The sequence below is a fragment of the Chinchilla lanigera genome, unplaced genomic scaffold, assembly GCF_000276665.1.
Source record: "Chinchilla lanigera isolate Chin_1 unplaced genomic scaffold, ChiLan1.0 scaffold00016, whole genome shotgun sequence".
Taxonomy (NCBI): Eukaryota; Metazoa; Chordata; class Mammalia; order Rodentia; family Chinchillidae; genus Chinchilla; species Chinchilla lanigera.
The window spans coordinates 1,583,370-1,605,638 of NW_004955417.1; the positions used below are offsets into that span (position 1 = coordinate 1,583,370).

The 22,269-nt window shown below is 33.7% G+C and overlaps 1 protein-coding gene across 1 annotated transcript in view; it reads right to left on the reverse strand.

Annotated features, from left to right (window-relative positions):
* LOC102008531 (BRCA1-A complex subunit RAP80-like) overlaps positions 1-22,269 on the reverse strand; it is a 136,805-nt gene that overhangs the window by 53,533 nt on the left and 61,003 nt on the right. The window contains 2 exon segments of the mRNA XM_013512696.1: positions 7,397-7,532; positions 7,534-8,460. Of these exon segments, the coding sequence (XP_013368150.1) occupies positions 7,397-7,532; positions 7,534-8,460 (1,063 nt within the window).

Below are 22,269 nucleotides of genomic sequence, written 5' to 3' on the forward strand. Positions count from 1 at the left end.
AAAAGAGTTTAAAAGAGACCCAGAAGTCTCCGACACAATTTATTCTTCATTTTCATGAACAATCTAGCCTCCAAAAGGCTAAATCTTAAAATATCACCATTTAGTAATGCATTGATCTGTGGTTCAAGAACTCTAGGTAATGTGCAGTATTTCCTACTGCAAAGTCACATGTCATTATTGATCTAAATGAACCACAGTCTAAAGAGACCCCAACTAAAATCTTAGTGATGTACTATAGAATACGAGAAAACGTTAACTACCACAACAGTGCTCAGGTAGAAGGGATGAGTTGGGGAGATTTTGAGCAGTTCCAGTGAATTACTTTGCTATTGTGGGTAAGCATGGGCTCCCTGTCCTGGCAATGTGGGGGTGTACTCTAATAAGACTGTTTCTATTCTTTGTGCAGAATTCTGTTTCCTTTTTCTTTTTCTCCTTCATAAACGTTGACACTGTCCTTTTTGGAGAAGAGTCAGTTTTTCTGGCCATGTTAAAGATGAGTAAGATGACTCTTGGACACTGAAGATTTTTTAAAATAAGCTTTTAGGAATGGACTCATAGGTCTTTGGTAATGCAATTTCCCCCAGAAATGTGATTTATTTATTTCTACTGAGTTTTTGTGCCAATTAAATATGTTTAAGCATCGATCATTTTTGTACATCTTTTCCCAGTATATCTCTGTCTTAAAGGCTGATAAATTGAGACTGTCTAATTTGAGTTGAAAAAAATTGCAAAACCTGGATCTTAATATATCTCTTATATTTACTCAAATTTTTCTTTTTTTTAAAGCACAAACATTTCTAAAGATTTCAGTGTCATAACCACTAAGCCTATTTTCTCCTGTGAATCACGTTTTTCTTACTGTACTATATGCAACTGTCTGAAAATATCTATTGCCAGATATAATTGATAATTGATAACACACTGAGGTTTGGATTCTTTCTAGCCACTTCCTAAGCCTCAGTACTTTCTTTGATATTTATCATCATTACTCAAATTATATTCCAATCTCTATCCCTTATTCATGAGGCTAAATTTTCTCTTTTTTTTTATTAATCCCATAATCCAGTCTATTTCCCTGATCTCAACACTATTTTTCTTGTCTTTGGTATAGAGTCTCCTCAGTAAAACTTGTGCGATCCTTGAGGATAGCTGCAGTGTTTTATTTCTCCTTTTATCACCAGATCTTAATATATTCCCAGGCACACTGAAGGCACACAATACTGTTTTCTGAATGATGGAATGGAAGTAAATATTAGATACTAACCACTCTCCACCTCAGCCTTATCAATCATTTAAATAGTACAGGGAGAAGTTGACATCTCTGTGATACAGGGCACTTTATAAACATCATCAAAATGCACTGACAGCACTATTGCCTGATATGCATAGTCCAGAGCCAATACGTTAGTGTTACAGAACTTCAAGTGTGTTTGGAAGTACTTACTGACATTTGTCCTGGAAAATATCTGCATGAGTGTGTAACAAACACCTAACGAAATACGGCCTTCATTGAAAAATCTGACACATTTTTGTTCTCCTTTTGTTTTTCTATTCAAGAAGAAAATAGGTTAGATGCTTTCAGTATCTGAAAACAACAAAGATTCCTTGCTTTTCTTTTGCTCTCTGTCTTAATTTATTAGCGCAGCTGTGGAGACTATTGAGCATGTAGAATATGCATCTGCATTAGATCTAAGCCTGTAACCTGAAACTCTAGGTTTGCAATTCTAAGATGTCTGCTTCTGTAGAATCAACCCAGAAGAGTAACATACTTTAAAGATTGGTCCTGACCAGAATTTTTCAAAAACTTCCTGAATCCGTACTTATCATTAAAACACATCAGTAGGTTTGGGATACAGCTCAGTAGTACAGTGCTTGCCTAGCATGTGTGAGAGGTTCAGTACCCCTCATAGCTTTAAATACACACACACACACACACACACACACACACACACACACACAAAGCCAAAGCACAAATTCAAGTTCAGTATATCTGAAATTGACCTACAAATTGGTATTCTAAATAATCATTTGTTATAGTTTGGAGCTGAAGTATCCTCTAAGGTGGAAATAACATCCTATGCCAGGAAATTTTAAATATTAAAATAGTGCATTTTAGCAAGTAGCATTTTAAAATATGCTGACATAGTATATGGGATATGCATATTGCGTTAGAATATTGCAATTGAAATATCCTGTTTTTTCAACTGAGCGTATACTTAACACCTCTAAACCTTAATGCTACTTTTAAGAACATCTTTATTTACTGATTTTGAACATTCTGTTTATGTTCGTTATAGCAGAAGACTTTTTGTGAAAACATACTTCTTGATTCTCAGCAGGTCCACCTTATGAACTCTCAACAGCAACATTACCTTGCCTGAGAACTAAAGCAAGTTTCAGATTCAACCTGACCCAAATATTTAGAATTTGTTTCTAAGGAAGATTGATAAAAGGTCATAACTATGTGACATAAAACACCTTTTGGCCTACAAAATGTATCTTCAGAGAAGCAGAGCTAAATTGGAGCTAATTAACACTATCTTTTCTATCAATCGATATGGAGAAGTTACACTTCTTATCAGTCTGTAATTCTATGGTACCAATTATGAATTATTTTCTCCTTCACTAACTTTTTGTGTGTGGAAAAATCAACCACTTTATTTTCTCTTTCTAATAAGGGAGAGGACAAAAGATTAAACAAACCTATCCCTACCTTCTTTTTCCAAATAATGAGTTGCCTATGTCACTAGTTTATTCTTTTTCAGATTTGAAATTAAAGTGAATCCTAGAGACAAGGATTCACTAGTTATTACTTATTAAATTTTAATCTTCCCACAAGTATGTTCAAATGAGATAAAAATAAATAATTGCCTAATTTGCACTACTAACTGTCAGGTATCAAAGTTTTATATTACACATGGTATTTACGGATAACATTAATAACGGAAAATATTAGTGCTGATTCTGAGTGAACTTTATTAACAGTTGTATCTTCTCTGAGATAAGCAGAAAATGTAAAGTTTATTAGCTGCCATGTAGATCCTTAAAATATATTAAATTTTATTTTTCTTGATCCTTAGGAAACCTCAAAATATTTCATAGAATAAAATAAGATTAAAGTGAGAGAGTGAGTGTTCTCATGATGGTTCTCTAACTCAGTTAAAGCATTTATTAAATATTTCTTGAGCATTTCTGGAGTGATAATTTCACATCCTAGAGATACAGAGAGGAGTCAGGTTTAAAATTTTTATTATGAAATTTCAGTTTATTATATAATTCCAATGAAATTCTTGAATAAGATGAAGTTGAACTCATTATACCAGAAGCACTATTGAAGAATTTCTAGTTCCTCATTCTATAGAAAGGCTTCATTGTACAGTATTTTCAATTAAAATTTTAATTTTAACTCGATAATTTTTATTGAGGTAATTTTAGATTCACACACATTTATATAAAATAATACTAAAAGAACTCTTAAACATGTTGCCTAGTTTTCCCCAGAAGATATATTTTGCCATCAACATTTAGCAGATTTCTTCAGTTTTCCTTGTTCAGCAGTGTGAGTTTGTCCGTGTGTGTGTGCAAATTAAATGCTATAGAATCTTATTACCTGTTTAGGTATCCACTCTGACAGTGAAGATACTAGATAGCTCTAAAATTAACAGATCTTTCTATTGCCCTTTTATACTACACCTAGTTCTCAAACTGTGCTCCTATCTGTAATCCCTGGTGACCAGAAATATATTTCAATATTCATGAGTTTTATAGTTGTGAAAATATTATAAAAATGAAGTCTTGGAATGTGTCACTTTTGGAGTTACCACTTTTTTTCAGAATAACTTTCTTGAACTTATTTTGTTCTTTCCTTTTCAATGCTAAGGACAGCAGTCTCCTTAACCACTCACTTACTGGAGGATGCTGGGATTATTTCAAGCCTATTACCAAATAATAATACTAATAAGACTAATAGTAATAACTTCAATAAACATTCCTGTACAGCTTTGGTATGGGCATAAATTTCCATTTCTCTTGAATAAACAAACATAAAATTTATAAGTGTAATTTAGGATTCCTTTGTGTGTTTAGTCCTAAGTAATGTATGAGAAATTAATTTAAATCTCACTGACATTGCATGCAGGCATTATTTCTCACTGGTACATATTTGCTACACACAGTGATTACATTTATCTTAGGGGTTTGGTGCATATACACGTCATATCGTGATCATTTAATCCCATTGCCCCACCAGCCTCCTTCTCCCTCCTTCCCAAATCTGTTTTCCATCTCCACATACACTCCTTCCTTGTTCTGTAACAGTCCTCTTGTTTTGTTCTTTAAATTATTTACACTTTTGACTGTCTCGTATTACTGGAGTCACTATGATGGCTGCAGTGATATCTTACTGCAGTGTTAGTTGCTGTTTGCTGGATGTGACTATGTTTTCTGTATTAATTTGCTCACTATCTTCATTGAAATGTCTCTGTGACTTCTAATCATTTACTAAGTTTTACTTTTGGTCTTGTTACTGTTGAATTTGGAGAATGGATGTGTACGAATAGAGATGCACATGCATATCTTATATAGCAGTCTTTTATATGGTTTTCAAATATTTACTTTATGACATTTACCTTTCTCATATGAATTTTTGCAAAACTAGAGTTGTGAATTCTAATAAAGGTCAATTTACCAATTGTTCAATTATTAATAATGTATTTGGTGTCAATTAATATCTCCTTTCTAACCCTTCCATACTCAAAATGTTTATTTCTTTTATGAAAGCTCTTTAGGATTTAAACTACATTATCCATTTTCAGGTAATTTTTGATATTGTTTAAGGCTTATATCAAGGTTTATTTTGTTGCATGTGGGTATACAATTCTTCCAGCATCACTGTTTAAAAAACAAACTTATTGAGTTTTTAAAACAAATTGATCATAATTGGTTCTCTTTTTGATTTCTCTGTTCTATTACACTAGTTCCTTCTTCCACCACTACCTTAGAGTCTGGGTTATTTCAGTTGTATTGAAGACAATATCAAGGAAGGTGATTCCTTCCACTTTATTCTGCCTCTTTGTTAAAAACCACTTTAGCTACTTTGTAGCCTTTCCCTTTCTGTATTAATTTTAGAATAATCTTTGTATGTTTATACAGATCTTATAGAAATATTGGCAGAAGTTACATTGAACATATAGATCAATTGTGGGAAGGATGATTTGTTTACTATTTTAAAATTTCCAATATAAACTAAGTTGTATCTCAACATTAACTGAGGTTTTATTTTACTTCTTTCATCAGCATTTTATTGACTTTAGGAACATTTTGTTAAGTGAATATCTAATCTTTTTTAATATGGACCAATAATAAATATATTTTGTTTTGAAATTCTCAGATCATTCCTTAAATGTAAAATATAATTGATTATTGTGAGCTGATGTTGTACCTTTTAACATTCTTAAACTCACTTGTTAATTCCAGAAGATTTTGAATGGGGCAAGGGTCAAATGTATATATCTCCACATACTCTGCAAAAACAGATAATTAAGTACTGATTTTCTAATGTGTATAGTTTTCATTTCTTTCTCACAGTATTTCAATGACTATGTATTTAAAAGTGTTGAATTGTAGTAGTCCTGGAAACAGACATCTTTGTATTATTCCTGATCTTGGGATGAAAAGAATCTGTCTTTTTTTTTTTCAATAAATACAGTGTTAGCTACAAAATTCATTTTGAATTGTGCATCTAGTTGAAAAAAATTCCTTCTTCTGTGAACTTGTGAAAGTCAATTATAAAATAAGTGTTGAAATTTGTCAAGTGTTTTTCTATATCAGTGGATAAAATGATGTGATTTTCACCTTTAGCTCATTGACATGATGAATTAGAGTGATTTTTGATTGGTTAAATAAGAATTTCATAGCTTGTGTTGCATTTTTCTGTTATGTGTTGCTGGATTTTGTTCATTAGTATTTGTGGGAGATTTTTTAATTTAAATTTATGAGTGATATTTGCCTTATCTTTTTCTATTTTTTTGTATTATGATAGTATGATTCTCATGTAATGAATTTGAAAATTTTCCAAAAATCTTATAGTTTCTGGAAGAAATTAGAAAAATTATTGTAAATTCTCTTGTAAAATTTTGGTAGATTTTAACTCTAAAATCACCAGACTCCAAGATTCCTTTTAAGGGCTTTTACTCAGAGACTGGGGATACAGCTTAGTAGTTCAGCAACTGCCTGACAAATGTGAGGTCCTGAGTTTGACTCCTGACCTACACAAACACAAAAAAGAGCTTTTACATTACAAACAAAATTTTGTTAATTGTTATGTCTATTCTCAGTTTATTGAGATTTAGGTTGTAAAAAATTGGTCTATTGTTTTTCCAATGATTGAAGCTTATTAATATAAAGCTTTTTCTGTTTTTCTCTATTTTCCTAACAGCTACAGGATTTGTATTTCTTTTCCCTGTTCCATTCTTTTTGTGTATGTATGTCTTTTCGAGACAGGATTTCTCTATGCAGTTCATGCTTTCCTTGAACTCACTTTGTAACGCAAGCTGGCCTCAAACTAGCATATTGATCCTCCGGCCTCAGCCTCTCAAGTGCTGGGATTACAGGCTTACTCCACCATGCTCGGCTTACCTGTTTCTTACCTATTTCATTCTTGATAGTGGTGATTTGTTTCTTTTAAAATTTTTGCCCATCTAGACAAAGGCTTAAAGATTTTACTGATTTTTTTGAAGAACCAGTTTTTTTGTTCATTTTTTATATTTTCTTGTTTTCAATTACGTTTATTTGAATTTTTCATGCATAGATAAATATGTTTAAACTTTCTTTTAACTATAAGTAAATTCAAACAGAATCCTACAAAACAGAATACTGTACACTGCTGTCTGTACACATCATAGAAAACATAAAAATCTGGGTGACTGATGAGCGGGTGCTGGTGATGAAAACTGCAGGATCGAAATTTGCTCAACAATTAACTGGAGGACACTGCAGCTTAATGAACACGGCCCACCCATATTATTAATGGTTTTGTCAATGTTTGGACCAAAAAAATTCATTATTTTCTCTTTTTTCCTCTGCTTACTTTGGTCTGTGTCTGGCTACATGGCCGGAGGGAAAGTTGCTTTTTGAAGTCTACTAAACAATCTGTACTTCTGAAATGGAAACAAAGTCTTGACGGGAGATTCAATAAGTTGAGATGTATGGGGGAACTGCATCTCTCCGCTGCAGCTTACGTCTTCCTCTGAGAGCAACCTAAAGACTCCTATTTCTAAAGACTTGGTTTTTTTTTGTCTTTTTTCCGGTACCAGGAATCAAACTCATGACCTTGCATTTGCCAGGCAGGCGCTGTGCCGCTGAGCTTAATCCCCAGCCCCCAAGACTTGGTCTTTACCTCTGCCTCTATGGTGTTCTGCTCAGACTGTTCCAAGAGACCAAGGAGTCGGCCTTCATTGCGGCCTTTTTCCTTTGGGTTCTTCACCCGCGTCCCTTTCACAGCTGGACACGCTTTACCCTTCTCTTCGGGCCCATTCCTTGGTCACCCTGGCAAGCTGGAGACAGGAGTCAACATGACACTGATGCTATCTGAGTGGGACCAGGGATTTACACAGATAACACTGCTCAAGCTTGTCAGTGTCTAGGGAAGTCTGTGTAGCTGTCCCTCTATCACTCCTGCTCTTGGCCTCTCTGTCTCTGAGTGAGCATGCATCTTGCTCCATTAGACCGTTGTGGTACACAGCATGTCGCTCCGTCATTGCGGGTGGGAAGCCTTGGTCACACAGTCGGCATGATACCCGGTCACTAGACGAAAAAGCAGAAGTAGGTGTTTCCTTCTCATCATCTTCCTTGGTAGCAACCTTCTTATCTCCCATTATTATTTTTACTTCATCCAGAGTCTCCCAGCCACCTGATGAGTCTTCTCTTTCAAGATCAGAAGTTTCAGGGGAACTTAACTGTATCTCAGGACACACAGTGATTTCTTCTGCAGAGCTCTCTGGCATAAAGAGTAAGCTTCTCTTCCCAGTCAAAGTAGCAGTGCTTTGTGAACGAGGCACAGAGTTGCCTTCTTCAGAAGTTTCTTCAACAAACATCCCTTGGGAAGAATTCAGGCTGTCAGCCATGGCTTTCCTCAAGAGCTCCTCTTCTTCCTCTTCCTCGCTGTTCATCTCCCCAGCTTCCTGCTCACTCATTTTGAGAGCCAAGGCAAACTTTTCTTCTTCTGTCATCTGTGCAGTTTTTCTTTTGGTGAAACACTTTGCTCCGTTTGACTGCTTTGTCTTCATTTTCTGCAATCCGGTTTCATCCTTTGGTTCCACTCCATCACTATCAGATATCACAATGAACGCATCTTCAACTCTACGCTTCCTCTTCATACTGACAGAACTGGTGGTTTCTGCATCTTTCCCCAGGTTCTGAGATTTAGAAGCTTCTTTAACTTTTCTCTTTCTCCGTGGTTTACTTTTGTCTCAGTGTGAGGAGACACCAGTGGAGAAGCCTGCCGTGGCCAGGCACAGAGGGAGAAGGCATTAGCATTTATTTCAATTTTTATTTTATTATTTCCCTTTTGGGATATATTTTATTCATCCTAAACTTAGATTATTGATTTGAAGTCCACATTTTCTACTAAGGTAACTAAGTCAATATTTGCTGCTAAGGTTTACTAACGTAAATATTTAATGCTATCATTCTCCCTCTCAAAACTGTTCTAGTTCAGTTGCACATTTTGCTTTCTTACACATTTTTGGTCAGTTTGATGTATTATGTTATTTTCTGTAATATATATTTTACTTATAAATATTTAGAAGAACATTATTTAATATCTACATTTTTAGTGTTTGTTTATGTTATTGATTTCCTGTTTGATTTCATAACTATCAAGAGAATCTACTATGAAGAATATAAATTACTTTAATTTTGGTTTTTTGGGTTTTATTTTCAGTACCAGGAACCGAACTCAGGACTTTGCACTTGCCAGGCAGGTGCTGTGCTGCTGAGCTAAATTCCCAGCCCCTATTACTTTCATTTTGTTGAACTTGTTTTATGGTCTACAGAATAGTTTATCTCCATAACTCTTTCATGGCTATTTGATATATGTATAAGGCATATTGAATAAGAGTATTTTAAATACAATGATTAGATCTTGTTTGTTGATTTTATGTTTATATCTTCTGTATCTTTGCTGAATTTGTTTTGTAGTTCTATCAGTTGCTAGAAGGAAGATGCTGAAATTTCCAACTATAATTGGGTTTTTTTTTTTGGTTTCTCTTTTCAGCTCTATTAGTTTGTATTTTGTCTTGACTGCTTGATGATGGTGTATATATATTTAAGATCATTTTGACTTGCAGGTAAATATTTCCTTTTTTCACTGTGTAATAATATGCCCCTGTTTTCCTCTATTTTCCTTGCTCTGAAGATTACTTTATATGTTTCTAATACTAAGAATGTTACTGCTCCTTTTCTGAGATTAATGCTTTTATACTATATTTTTTTCCATCTATTTGTTTATTTGGGTAGGGTGAGGGTACCAGAAATCAAACTCAGGACCTTGCACTTGCCAGGCAGGTGCTGTGCCACTGAGCTACATTCCTGACCCCAATCCAGTTATTTATAAGCAGCCAATATTTTAAAATTTGAACTGAACTTATTTAAGGTAGCCTTTATGTACATCATAGTTTTTACCTATTTTCCTGTCATTGGACTGGTACATTTAGACTACCTAGATTTAGGATAACTATTGACATGTTAGAACTATCTAATATTTATTACTTAAACCTTCTTGTCTTCATGTATTTCAGCTTTGTTTCCCTTCCTTAGTTAGCTGAACTTTTTAAGAATTCTATTTATAGTTGAGTAGTTTTGAATATATCTCTTCTTATAAGTTTCATAAAAATTGCTCTGAATATTAAAATATACATATGTGGGGGCTGGGGACTTAGCTCAGCTGCACAGCACCTGCTTGACAAGTGCAAGTTCCTGAGTTCGACTCCCGGTACTGTAAAATAACCAAAAAATAAATGAATAAATAAAATATATATATGTGACATATAACAACTTATTTGTATTAAATTTTTACTGTTTTTTTTTTTTTTTTTTTTTTTTTTGGTTTTTCTCCGGTACCGGGGACTGAACTCACGACCTTGCGCATGCCAGGCAGGCGCTTTTGCCGCTGAGCTAAATCCCCAGCCCCTAAATTTTTACTGTTCTTATTGATGTATTGAGTTTTAAATTCTATTTATGCCCCTTAATTATGTCACTTTTAATATCATTTTTCAGAACCATATACCAATATAAAGTTTTCAAAGTAACCAAATATGAGAAAAATTTCTGTTGATACGTATTTGTCTATTTTATGTTCTCCTAGTACTTTTCCATTTGAATGTCTTTTCACTTTGTAATAGTATGAAGCTTCATTATTTTATTTTCTCTTTGAATAATGATTCTAGGCTGTCTTTAATGGAGGTTGGATACTGATAAATTCTTTTAGTTTTAGTATCACATTCCTCATCTGAGAAGGAATCTTTACTCTTGAATGATAGTTTTGTGGAATTTGGATCTTGTTGTTGGCAGTTCTTTTCTTTCAACATATGTAAAGAGATGGGGCACTTCACTCTGGTTTTCATGGTTTCTATTGATCTAAAACTAAAGAATGCTCTCTGGCTATTTTCATGAATTTCTTTTTAACTGTTTAGAAAGTGGATTATGATATGGAGTTGACACAGATTTCCTTAAGCTTATCTTTTGTGTAATTTCTTCATATATTTAGACCCGAGGTTTAGCCCTTTCCTCTAATCTGGAAACTTTTCAGTCATCACTTCTTCCATATGAAGAAATGTTTATCACTACTATCCTTCATGAGAGTCTGATTTATCCTTTATACTTGTCCCACAGCCTTGTGAGGCTCTGCTCTTTTTTTACCCAGCTATTTACTTTCTATTGTTCAGGGTGAATTTATTGCCTTGCTTTGATTGTAAACTCCACTCTATTATTAAGAAAACCCAGTGAGTTTTCATGTTTTATGTCATCTCTTCAGTTATATAAATTTTACTTGGTTCTTTGTTTTTTGACTTATTTCTCTTCTGAAAGTTTCCTGTTTCCTGTTTTTGGTAAGACTTCAGCTAGCCTGCTTATCCATGTTAAAATTACTAGGTATTGCCACAGGATCCGTTGCACAACCCAGAACAGCATGAGCTCACATATTTTGTGCATATCTACGTTTGGGGTGATGGATGCAGAATCCATGTGTTCTTCTCAAGGACTGAGAAATATGTGACTCCATGGCTTTGTGCCATCCTGGGAGCTGGAGTTCCAAACGAATTTGGCTTCCACTTATTACCCTTCAGGATTCTCTCTTGGTTGCTACTTTCCCTATCTCTAGAAGTTATATTTATGCTTATTGTGAAGAGGAGGAAATGGGTATATTCTATCATATCTGGATGAGAATTTCACTTTTTTAACTGTCTAAATTTCAAACATCAGTATCTTATACTTGAGTGTTGTTATGGTTTGTGTGTGGATGTCCCCCTAAAGCCTCATGCAGACATGGGACGGGCTTTTAGAGTTTATGATTGATTCGTGGGTGTGAGTGCTACACTCACCCTAGGGTGGATAGCTTGCATATGTAAGGGAGATAAAGAGGCTGCTTGCCTCTACTCCTCCCTTTTTGCTCTGGCTGTTTTGCTATCTCTGCAGCCACGAAGATTGTCCTCTGCCATGTGCCACCCTGCCTTGGAGCCAGCCAAGTATCGACTGAAACCTCCACAAACTGTGACCTAAATAAACCTTTCCTTTCCTTCCTTAATTCTGGGTGTCAGGTATTTTGTCTCAGCAACAAGAAAAAAGTAACCAAGACAAATGTAAATCTAGAATATATTTTTAAGCGCTAAAGCAAATTTTACTTTAAACTATTCATACTACTAATACCTTATAAAAGAAAGAAAATAAAATACAGGACACATACAAAGTCTTCTACTCAGTGTTTTGCCAGCTATTTAATTATTTTTCTATAGATAATAATGTATTTATATTATATTTTATAGCTTATTTTTTCAACAATATACCTTGCTATTTATCAGGACATTCTGCTTTCTGGATAACTGATAAAACCATTATAATATTTGTACTACTAATTGAATTCCATTATATAAACCTCTCAATTAGTTTTTTGAAAATTTAGGATACTAAACTTCCCTGAAAAGAAAAAAAAAAAAAAAACATGAATCATCATTAAAAACCTAAGTTTTACTTTGTTTGAATATCTACCCTATCCACTAAAATTGTAATTCCTTATGAGCTAGGTTGTTTTAGAAAATTTCTTTGTGTCCACATCACTATCAATAAACAATGGATGATGTTATAAAATAAAAGGGATTTTTCTTCTTAAAATCTGTCTGCATATTATACCATTTCTTCATTCAGCTAGTCTTTCTTGTACTCACTCGTTATAGCCTCGGTAAAACGAAGTGACAGTATGCAGTGTTAACAATGAAATCTCACGAACTGCTATATATTTTTATGTAAAATTTTTTTAAATTGCTAAACGTCAAATACAAAGTTACATTTTTTTCAAAACAATGAAATTATTCTTCTAATAGTAACTCTAAATACTGAAAATTTTTGGTAGATAGTCTGAGAGGACTAGAATTACAGATACTAAGCATGAGTAAAAGTAGATTATTCTCATTTCACACAGAATAAATTGCTTCTGCCAAAAATAATAATGAATACTGTAGAATAATATCTACATTTATTTAAGCTTCAAATTCAGGAAAAACAGAACATTAGCCTTTAAGTAGGATTCTATTAGTTAAATGGTTAAACTCATGGCTGAATATTTTTAGAAGTATCTTATGATTCTTATTTATTACAGCTGCAAGACCTGTCAAAGGCTTTTAGGGCAAGAATTATGACATAAGCTTGACAATATGTAATTTATATAGAAAATACTTCTGGAGAAAACAAGGAGAAAAATGTTTATAGAGGTGATCTTATATGACAGCAATATATCTTAAAACATTTGAAAGACATGGCAATTTTCTGCTCTTTTCAAATATTCCACTTTTACTCTTCTGCTTGTTTTAAAAACTCTCAAGCTTTTTTGAGCTTGAAAAGCCAAGAGGTACTAATGTGAAGTTGGAATACTTTAGGAAATGTTATTTAATACGCAAATAAATGTGTTTTCAGCAAAGTATGGGACCAACGAAAATTAATAATGTCCAAATGAAGTTTTCCCCTGAAGTGAGAAGAAAACTGCAAGAGAAATCCATGATTTTCAACAAGTAAGAACTATTCAAAACAAGAAGGGATGAATTACTGAAGATATAATTAAATAAAATTTGCATCAATTCAGTGAGTTGGTAAGTAAAAGCCCTGTAAAATAACTGCTGAATTAATGTGATTTTCCTTAAATATGAAGAAAATGGTTTACTTATAAAACACAAATGGCTTTATGAACAGTTTGCATTTCATTGGCATGAAAAGTTCAAATTTGCTAAATGACTATTTATTCCACTAATTTTACTCTATTGTCTTTCCAAGAAACATGTAGATACCCCAAAGCTGGCATCCTAGGGGACTCATCATTTTTCTTTTTCTGGATTTTGCTTAAACATGATGGCATTTAGTGATATTAGTAGATGTCATGAATATTTCTCTGCTGATCTTTGATACACTTCACTGTCTGGTATTATTGAATTTTCTGTCTATTGTACTACATAGTGTTCTTTCTTTAGAAATCTATGAGAATGATTTCTCTAGGAATGAGCAATAGTTATTAATCTGCCGATATGGGTTTCACTCCAACTTTCAATCAAATAACTTTTAAATATTCTTTAAAATGATAAAATTAACAAAAATTGTAAGTTCAGATAAAACAAAGACAGAAACATCTGCCAACAAGCAGAAGAAAAGTACAAAAAAGTGAGTGGTAAAGGCCCTGAGTTTTCTATGTGCAAGACTAAACAGTTTCTTCTAACAGCTTAGCCTACATCGTTTAGTCTATTTAGGTAATGATGTCAAATATATCCACACTTATTCTTTGAAGAAAAGAGTGGGGACAATACCCAGCTTGTAAAGAAAAAGTAAAGAAAATATTGGAATATTACTACCCTGGATAGGTAGCTGCCACACTGTCACACAGCTTTATAATTGCAGAGAAATACAGCTACCTACTGGCTCATAAGCTACTATTACACTATCTGACATCTCCATAGGCTGAGTCTCAAAGTGCTTTTATATGTGTAGTTGTAGATTTACACTGGAAGCTCAGAAAGCTGGGTAGAAGGAACTGTAAAATTATAAACAACATAGTGCTGAAATATCAGTGGTTTAAAATAAAGATTTTTTTTTTCACAGAATTAGCCACAGTGCACTAGCTACATAAAAACAAAAACCAGAAGAACAATGTAAAAAATAACAATTTTGAGTTATTAAAAACTGATGATCCTATTACATAAATCTGGGTATAAATCTATTCATAATGTAATTGTTATTTGCTTTAGTTAGATTCATTTTTATACTGACATTTTCATTTCATTACCAAGTTTTTATTACTTCAGCTCAGAATCTCTGAGTGAGACACTGAGCTTAACGATCTGAAGTGAAAAATTTTGTGGCAATAGCAACATTCAAAATGTTACCATGACAATGGGATGACTTAGCAGAATGAAGGCAAAAGCTATGAACATTAAAATCAGTAAATTATTTATGATGATGATGGTCTTGATTATGACAATGAGAAAAATATGAAATGAGAGAAAGACACTAAATGACCTAGCTGGATTTACTAGGACATCAAAGTGAAACAGGAATTAGAGAAGCCTTATTTTTTAAGTCAGTTATGGTACATTATCATTATCTGATTTTCGATGATTTTGTTATTCATTCTAGAATGAATTTTTCTAACAATTTTTACACACCTATTATTAATTCAAACATTTTTGCTTTATCAAAATGTTTCCATAGATATGCATTGAATGTTTATGTAGGTTGATTTATCACTGTTCCAATCTCCCAAATATTTTGCAAAATAGAATTGTGTCATACTGAAGTCATCAATTTTCTTCCCAAGTATACAGATATATAGTATATAATCCCAAATATTCCCATTAAGTAGATTTAATTTTGATAGTTCTATGTCAATACTAGGTACAGCAAATTTATGTGAAAGTTGCAAGGTATGAGGGAAAAAGGCCACAGCCTTATTTAGATAGTTATTATTCTGCTCCATTTTTCAAATTTTAAGTGATGCATTCAAGAAAAATATCAACCCCTTAGTGTTACTTTTGATAATCTGTGTCATATTAGTTAAGCAAAACTTTCTAACCTCATTTTTGTAGCCATCTCTTTTCCTCCACTTATCTCTCCTTATTTCTGCTGATTTACCAATTCTCCAAAAGTGTGCAGGGGTGCAGAGATGCAGGGATTTTCTTCAGCAGTATTCTGTTGCTATTCTTCATCATATTTATCAGTATGCCATTGAGGGAATCATTTCTTCATATCTAGGTCACAGCCAGTTAATGTGGCAAAAGATTGTTTATTTTGAAATACAGAGTCTGCCAAGAAAAATAAAAAAGAACAAAGGGTGGATAGTCCAGGAAAAGAAAGACAGTATGATGTTTTTCCAACAGATGGTGTTACTCTTGTATGGGACCCTCGAAGATGTCATACAGTGCAGAAAACCCAATACACTGCTGGCCCATACAGAAGAAATTAAAAATGCATGTGCAGCAATCTCAGAGACCTAGGTTACCCACGCAGCAGCTCACTGTACTAATAAATGTCTGCAAGCTGATGGCCGCCACTTTGAGCACTCTTGTAATTGTAGCGGCCACAAGTAACTTGTATTACTCTGACAGCATCTCAGTAAATTTAGCATTAAAATATTTGTTCAACATTTTCTTTTCCTGGAATGTGTGTACATTTTTTGGTGGACTCTTGATTTCTCAGTATTCAATGCAATATTTTGTATGTAGTGCGTAAAAAGAATATATAGACTCTTTTATTTTATCTACTTTGTTTATTAATCAGATAATCTACCTCTTTTTAATTATAAACTTAAAAACAAATATATGGAAAATAAATCAAAATAAGTCAAAAATATAATTGTAATTTTTAAAAAGACTACCCCATGCTATAAATGATTCCAAGAATTAAAATTTTGGAACTGAGAGAAATATGAATGGCAGTTGCAATCAGCACCCATAAGCATTTATGAAAAATAACTATGGAGTCTGCCATAATTCGATGGCATTGGAAGGAGACAGAGATGCAGTGTCGCTGATGATTGGCAGGAATAACTGCAGCTTTGAGCCAGGCGTTTCATCATGTCAGCGCCCTGGCAGGAAGCAGGCAACAATATTAACATCACTTTTACCTGTACAGCACTTTATCATTCAAACATATCTCTCAAGCTACTTTACAAGACTGTCCAATGACTAGAAGAAATAACTTACAAAACCAAGCAAGCTACTGAAAGCTAAAATGTGGGGGGGTGATTATCCTTATGGATTTGACTGAAGAGAACAGAACACCTTTAGTATTCAGATTTGTAGAACACAACTTTAAATATAAAGACATGGAGCCTCCTTTGGGACTCTTTCTCACTTCAGTAGAATTATGTAGATAACACCAGGAATTACTTAAGCAGAGATAGTTCACAGAAGCAAGGAAAACACTTCCAGCACTATTCTTCACTTTTTAAAGATTAAAAATGAGATATAAAGTGAATCACCACAAAATTTTTATCACTGTTCTAAATTGTTTCTAGAATAAGCTAAAGTATAGAAGAATGGAGGAAAACAAATGAACTAACAAAACAACCTATGTTTTTATTTACATTATTTTGAGAAAAACAGTGTGGTGAAAAGACCTCTATTAAGATACATTGCTTTCCTATGAAGTATTTAAAAATTGTACACCTTAGTGGTATAGAAAAGGATACTTATTTTTGCACAGTTTAATACATTTGGTTTGCTGCAAGATTTTTCAGCTTAAATGCTATCAACATTTGAAAACAAATAGTTTTTGGGGGGAGGGGGTGTGCGGGGTTGTGGTGTACTGTGGGATGTTTACAGCTTCTTTGATATCTTCTCTCATTATAACCAGATTAAGTTGTAACCCATGAGTCATGAAAATAAAAACTATCTCTGGATATTGCCAAATATCTTATTTGTTAGTTTATGGGGAATTTGGGGAGCTGGCTGTGAAAACAGCCAAGTGGTACTCTCCAAGAACTACTGCTTTAATGTCACAGGAGATGAGTCTTGCTGAGGTACTTCTTCAGACATCTCAAATATGAGAATCGGCACTGACTTTAACAAGTCTTTAATGTGACCATTTTCATCAGTCCATTAAAGTGTCCCACAATATTCTGATAGTCATCTTCCTTGAAAGCTGCCTTACCTGGGCATTGTTGATTCAGATTCCCTGAAGACAGAACACATCTTGACTTGTAGTACTTAAATATGAATAGGCAGGTAGTGAATAAATTGTCTTTTTTACTAAATATTGTGAGCTGAAGTGCAAAAGACAGAAAATAGCATGGAAAATAGTTGTAAATGTAGGGTATATTTATTTTATAGACAAATAGCTTAAGGTTCCAGTAAACAGCACTAGCCTAAAGTTAATACATGGTTATGGAAAGGCTGAGTCTAATGGCTAAATTCATCATTTCTTGGGTCATAAGCAAAAACATCATATTATCCTCTTGAGGCAAGACTGTATTAACTCAGGCCTCTAAAATTAAATAATTTCAATAAAAATAGATTGGCCATACACATGCTACTATAGAATGTAGGAGTATACTATCATAGGCACATTAGCCTGTTTTTATAGTGAACCTCACATCATCATTGTGGGGCCATTCAAATCATTTTATCAAGATTATAAAACATAGTCTAGAGGCAAGTATTGTCAGTTTAATATAAGCTTGCAAGTAGAAAATTTTAGAACCATGTCTTCTGTGGCGTTTTACCTTCTTTGGTTCATCAGGGAAAAACAAAAAGCGGCACACATGGGCACATATTTTCTCTTATAAAAATGAAAAACAGAGTGGCACAATAAAATTTCTTACTTTCTGTTTCTACTACCAATATAAAGTTAACATGTATGGCCTCGATAGTTTCCTATAGATGTATGGATCTATAGATCCATATTACTTTTCCAAGTTGCATGAAATATTCATGACAAAAGAATATTTTTGCTCCTTGATTATAACTTTAACAGATTTCTATTCCAGAATGTTATCATAGGTAAGCTTTCCCAACCTGGCATAACTTTACATATATTTATCTACTTTATTATTTCCTTTCTTTCCAGTTTTTCTAAGGATGTGGCCAAATAATGTATTTTGTTATATAACATGTGTGGGCTATTGCTCAATATTTTCATGTTTTACCTTTATAACCTTTGCAAACAATTGAAAAAACTCATAGCTAAAATAATTAAAGACTTTTAAAAAAATGATTGTTTAGTATTCAATAATTCACTGATTTGTGTTTTTAATTCTTATGCAGTTATAATAACCTCTGAAAACCTTTTTATAACTTTATTTTTTAATATGCTTTAAATCTGAGATGTCACTCAAAAAGCTGCTATTTTGAGATAGGACTTTGAGCCGATGACTGGAGCATGAGGCATGTGGGACCTCACAGCATCAGTAGACGAATCCACTGCTGTGATCATGATTTGAAAGTATTAGTGGTAGGTGATGGAAATAGGAGGTGTGGCATGGTTGGAAGCAGTGGGGATCCCCTAGGGGCTGCGTCTTGTCCAGGTTGCCGCCCCGCACCCTGTGCTTCCTGACTGCTCTCAGGTGAGTAGCTTTGCTCCACTCTGTCCTCCTGCCATCATATTTTTGCCTTGTCACAGGCATAAATAATGGAGCCACATGATTATGGATTGAAATCTTTCAACTGTAAGCCAAAGTAACTTCTTTTTCCTTTAAATTATTTGTGTTCTATATTGGCAACTGACTCATTTTAATACTACTTTATGTTAGGAGTATTTTACATTGTTCTCTCTCTACTTAGTACTCAAAATTCACCACGTATGGGGGTGAGTGTGTATGGTGTTATGGTGTTATGCATAGATATATTAAAATATAATCTTGTTCCTACTTATTTCTACTAGTTTGTTCTAATGATAAAAAGCATAAATAAAAGTTTCATTTATTAAATTCCCAGTGTGCCAAACCTTTCTCTCTACATTTGATATGTATTAATAAATTTGAAAAGTATTATAGCCAATGCAGCATTATCTTTCTTCTGCTTTAATAGGATTGTTTTATTTATAATGTTCGTTCATCATTTATCTTGGGCCAGCCTGAAAGTCATAGCCAATTTTCCTTCATGATGGATCATTGTAACTTAATAAGAACAGCAAATAAATTCCAGTAGCTGGCCTTTAATCTTTAGTTAATATACTATCTAACACTCCTGCCAATTGTCTAGGTCTATGGAGGCTGAGATAAGGTTAGAAATTGTTAATTATTTAGGAAATATAATGTCCATTTTCCTAAATCATATATATTTTTCAATTTATTGTATATGCCAAATGGATATGATAATATTATGGTTAAAGGGACGAAAACACATAAATACATCTCATGGAGACATAAATCATGTTTAGCGAAAAATTTGGGGACAGCCACAAAGGAACTTTATAGAAGAAAAAAGTAAATTTGGATGCATAATAAGGAGGAGTCATTAACATGGGAAAGTCAGAAAACACTTCCCAGAAGGAGTGACACTAGTAGCAGACATCAAAAATATAGGTAAGAATTCGCTAGGTGAAGCTAAACGACACATTGTGAATAAAAACATGGACATTTGTTGGTCCATGGCCTGATTTGGTGAAGAAAAGTAAAACTTGTACAAGGACAGTTATATAAATCCTTAAAATATATTAAGTTCTTGCTATGAATGATCTTGTGTTTCACCCTTTCAACAATAAAATAACTATGTAAAGCTTCAGCTAAAGAAAGTGAGGTGATCCTATTTAGTGTTTAGGAAAAATATAATTGATAGTTCCAAGTAGGAATTAATTTTGTTAGGGAAGATAATTAAGGATAACAATAGTGAAGAAAGCTTTCTCTTGCATATCCAAAACTCTGTCTTTCCCAATACCTAATGGTACCCTTGTTAATCAGGAGCACATTGTCCTGAATTGTGAAACATATCAGTAATTTACACAGGATTCGTCTTTGACTGATTCTACTACTATTACCAATATATTCAATCCCAGCACTCTTCTGCATAACATTTTTCCAGGGAAGGAATTGGTCCCATGTCTAAGCAAACAGGCATTTCTGCACCCTCAGTGCTTAGTTCATAGGGATCCAACCCACTGAAACTGAGAGCTGCTGCTCCATTTTTTTGAGTCATGTATTTCACCTGCTTCCCTCTCTCCTGATGCAAAGTGGAAGCATGCAACCTTAGCTGAAGATAGTCCTGTAGCCCATCTACGAATGTTAACTTTTATGAGTTCAGGATCATAAAGACTGCAGAGAATCAGAAGTTAATATCCCACTGACCTGCCTCTATTATTTAACTTGGAGTTGAGTTATTTGCAACTAATAGTCCCATAACAGATTTGTAAAGAAATTTATGATGGCACCATCAATATACAGTTCATGGACAAGATAGATCTGCAGCAGAAAAATTTAAAATGTAGTTTGAAACTTAAAATATTTGGGCTAGCTTTATATATTTACATATTAAAATCTATTTTATTAATAAATATACATTACATGCAAATATGACAGAAATATTTTATTAGTTTAAATATTTTATTGAATGAAGACATAATAACTGCCTTGAACTGAATTCCTAAATGGATTAGATTTCAGGAGAAGATCTCAAGGCATTCATGTAACATGCACAACATACACATATGCAGCCCTACATATACATTAAAAACCCAACAAGCCTTAAAATGTCTGAATATTGCTTCTATATTCCTTGACTATAACATGCCGGTATCAGTGACCTAGAGTGTAGAGAATTATCCTTTTGACCCAAATTTGAATTAACAGTAAGATTTTAAGACATCAGTATTTGCAAGTTTTATTTCACAAATATATATAAAGAAGCCACTAGAGACTGAGTTCTAGCACCAAGAATAATTTTAGGGGAGATAGGGCCAATGGTTTAAATCATAACTACAAATAAATTGCAGATATTTAAAAATGAGCAAAATGTTCCAGAAAAGTGCTTCAGATAACACAACTTTTAATTCCTTCCCCTGAACCGAAAAGCAGAAGTGTTAATGGTGGAAAAGGCAATTCTATAGGTCTCAGAACTTAACTGAGGAGAGTTAAGAAAACCATGAGAAGAAAGAAAACAACTGAGCTCTGCTGGAATAACCCAACATAGGAAAGGACAGGGGTATAGAGAGAAGATGCACTCGGGGAAAGAGCTCTCCCTGGTCTTTTCCTATAACGATGTAGGATTGTTCAGCTATTTCTTCCCCACAAGAAAGCGGCAGGCTCAGTGTGGGATTTAGGCTATCTTTGGATAATGCGAGTGCTGAAAATAAACATTAAATTCACAAAGGCATACAATGCTTGATCATCTTCTCCTCTTCTACCACTTCTAAACCCAGCTAAAACAAATAACAGAGATAGTGGTAACTGCAAGGAAAGAAAATAAATAGTGAACCTTACAGTGTTAAGGTTTAAAGCTTAAAAATTTAAAAGGTTTAAATAAATGAGTTGAAAATTTTCTTTGAAAGAAAAGTAAAACTACGTCAAACAATATGAAGCACTAATGAGATTGGAAAGTGAAAAAATGTATACATTCCTGTTTGCACTGTGGACTAATGGGATATTTTAGAGAGAATCTGGAAGTCATTGGTGAAATTCACAATGTGTATACCTTGTGGAATACTATCTTACTCATAGAACTGTTTTCACACTGTTCATAATGGACAAATGCACAAGGTGTTGATTTCATTATGTCTTTACTTTTTATTAAGAACCCTTTTCCGAGATTTTAGTTATATATAAACACATAAATCATATAAGTAAGCAAGAAAATGTACTTAATTTGTTCTTGAAAGAATTCATTAAAGCAAGTTGTGAGTGGTGGTGCATGCCTATAATCCCAGCACTCAGCAGGATCATTGTGAGTTGGAGACCAGCCTGGGCTAAAAAGTAAGCTCAAAGCCAGTCTGAACTGCATAGCGAGACCCTGTCTCAAAAAGACCAAAACAAAAAAAAAAGGAATTACTTAAAGCATTATCCCCTTTCTTGAAATATCTATAATTGTCTTT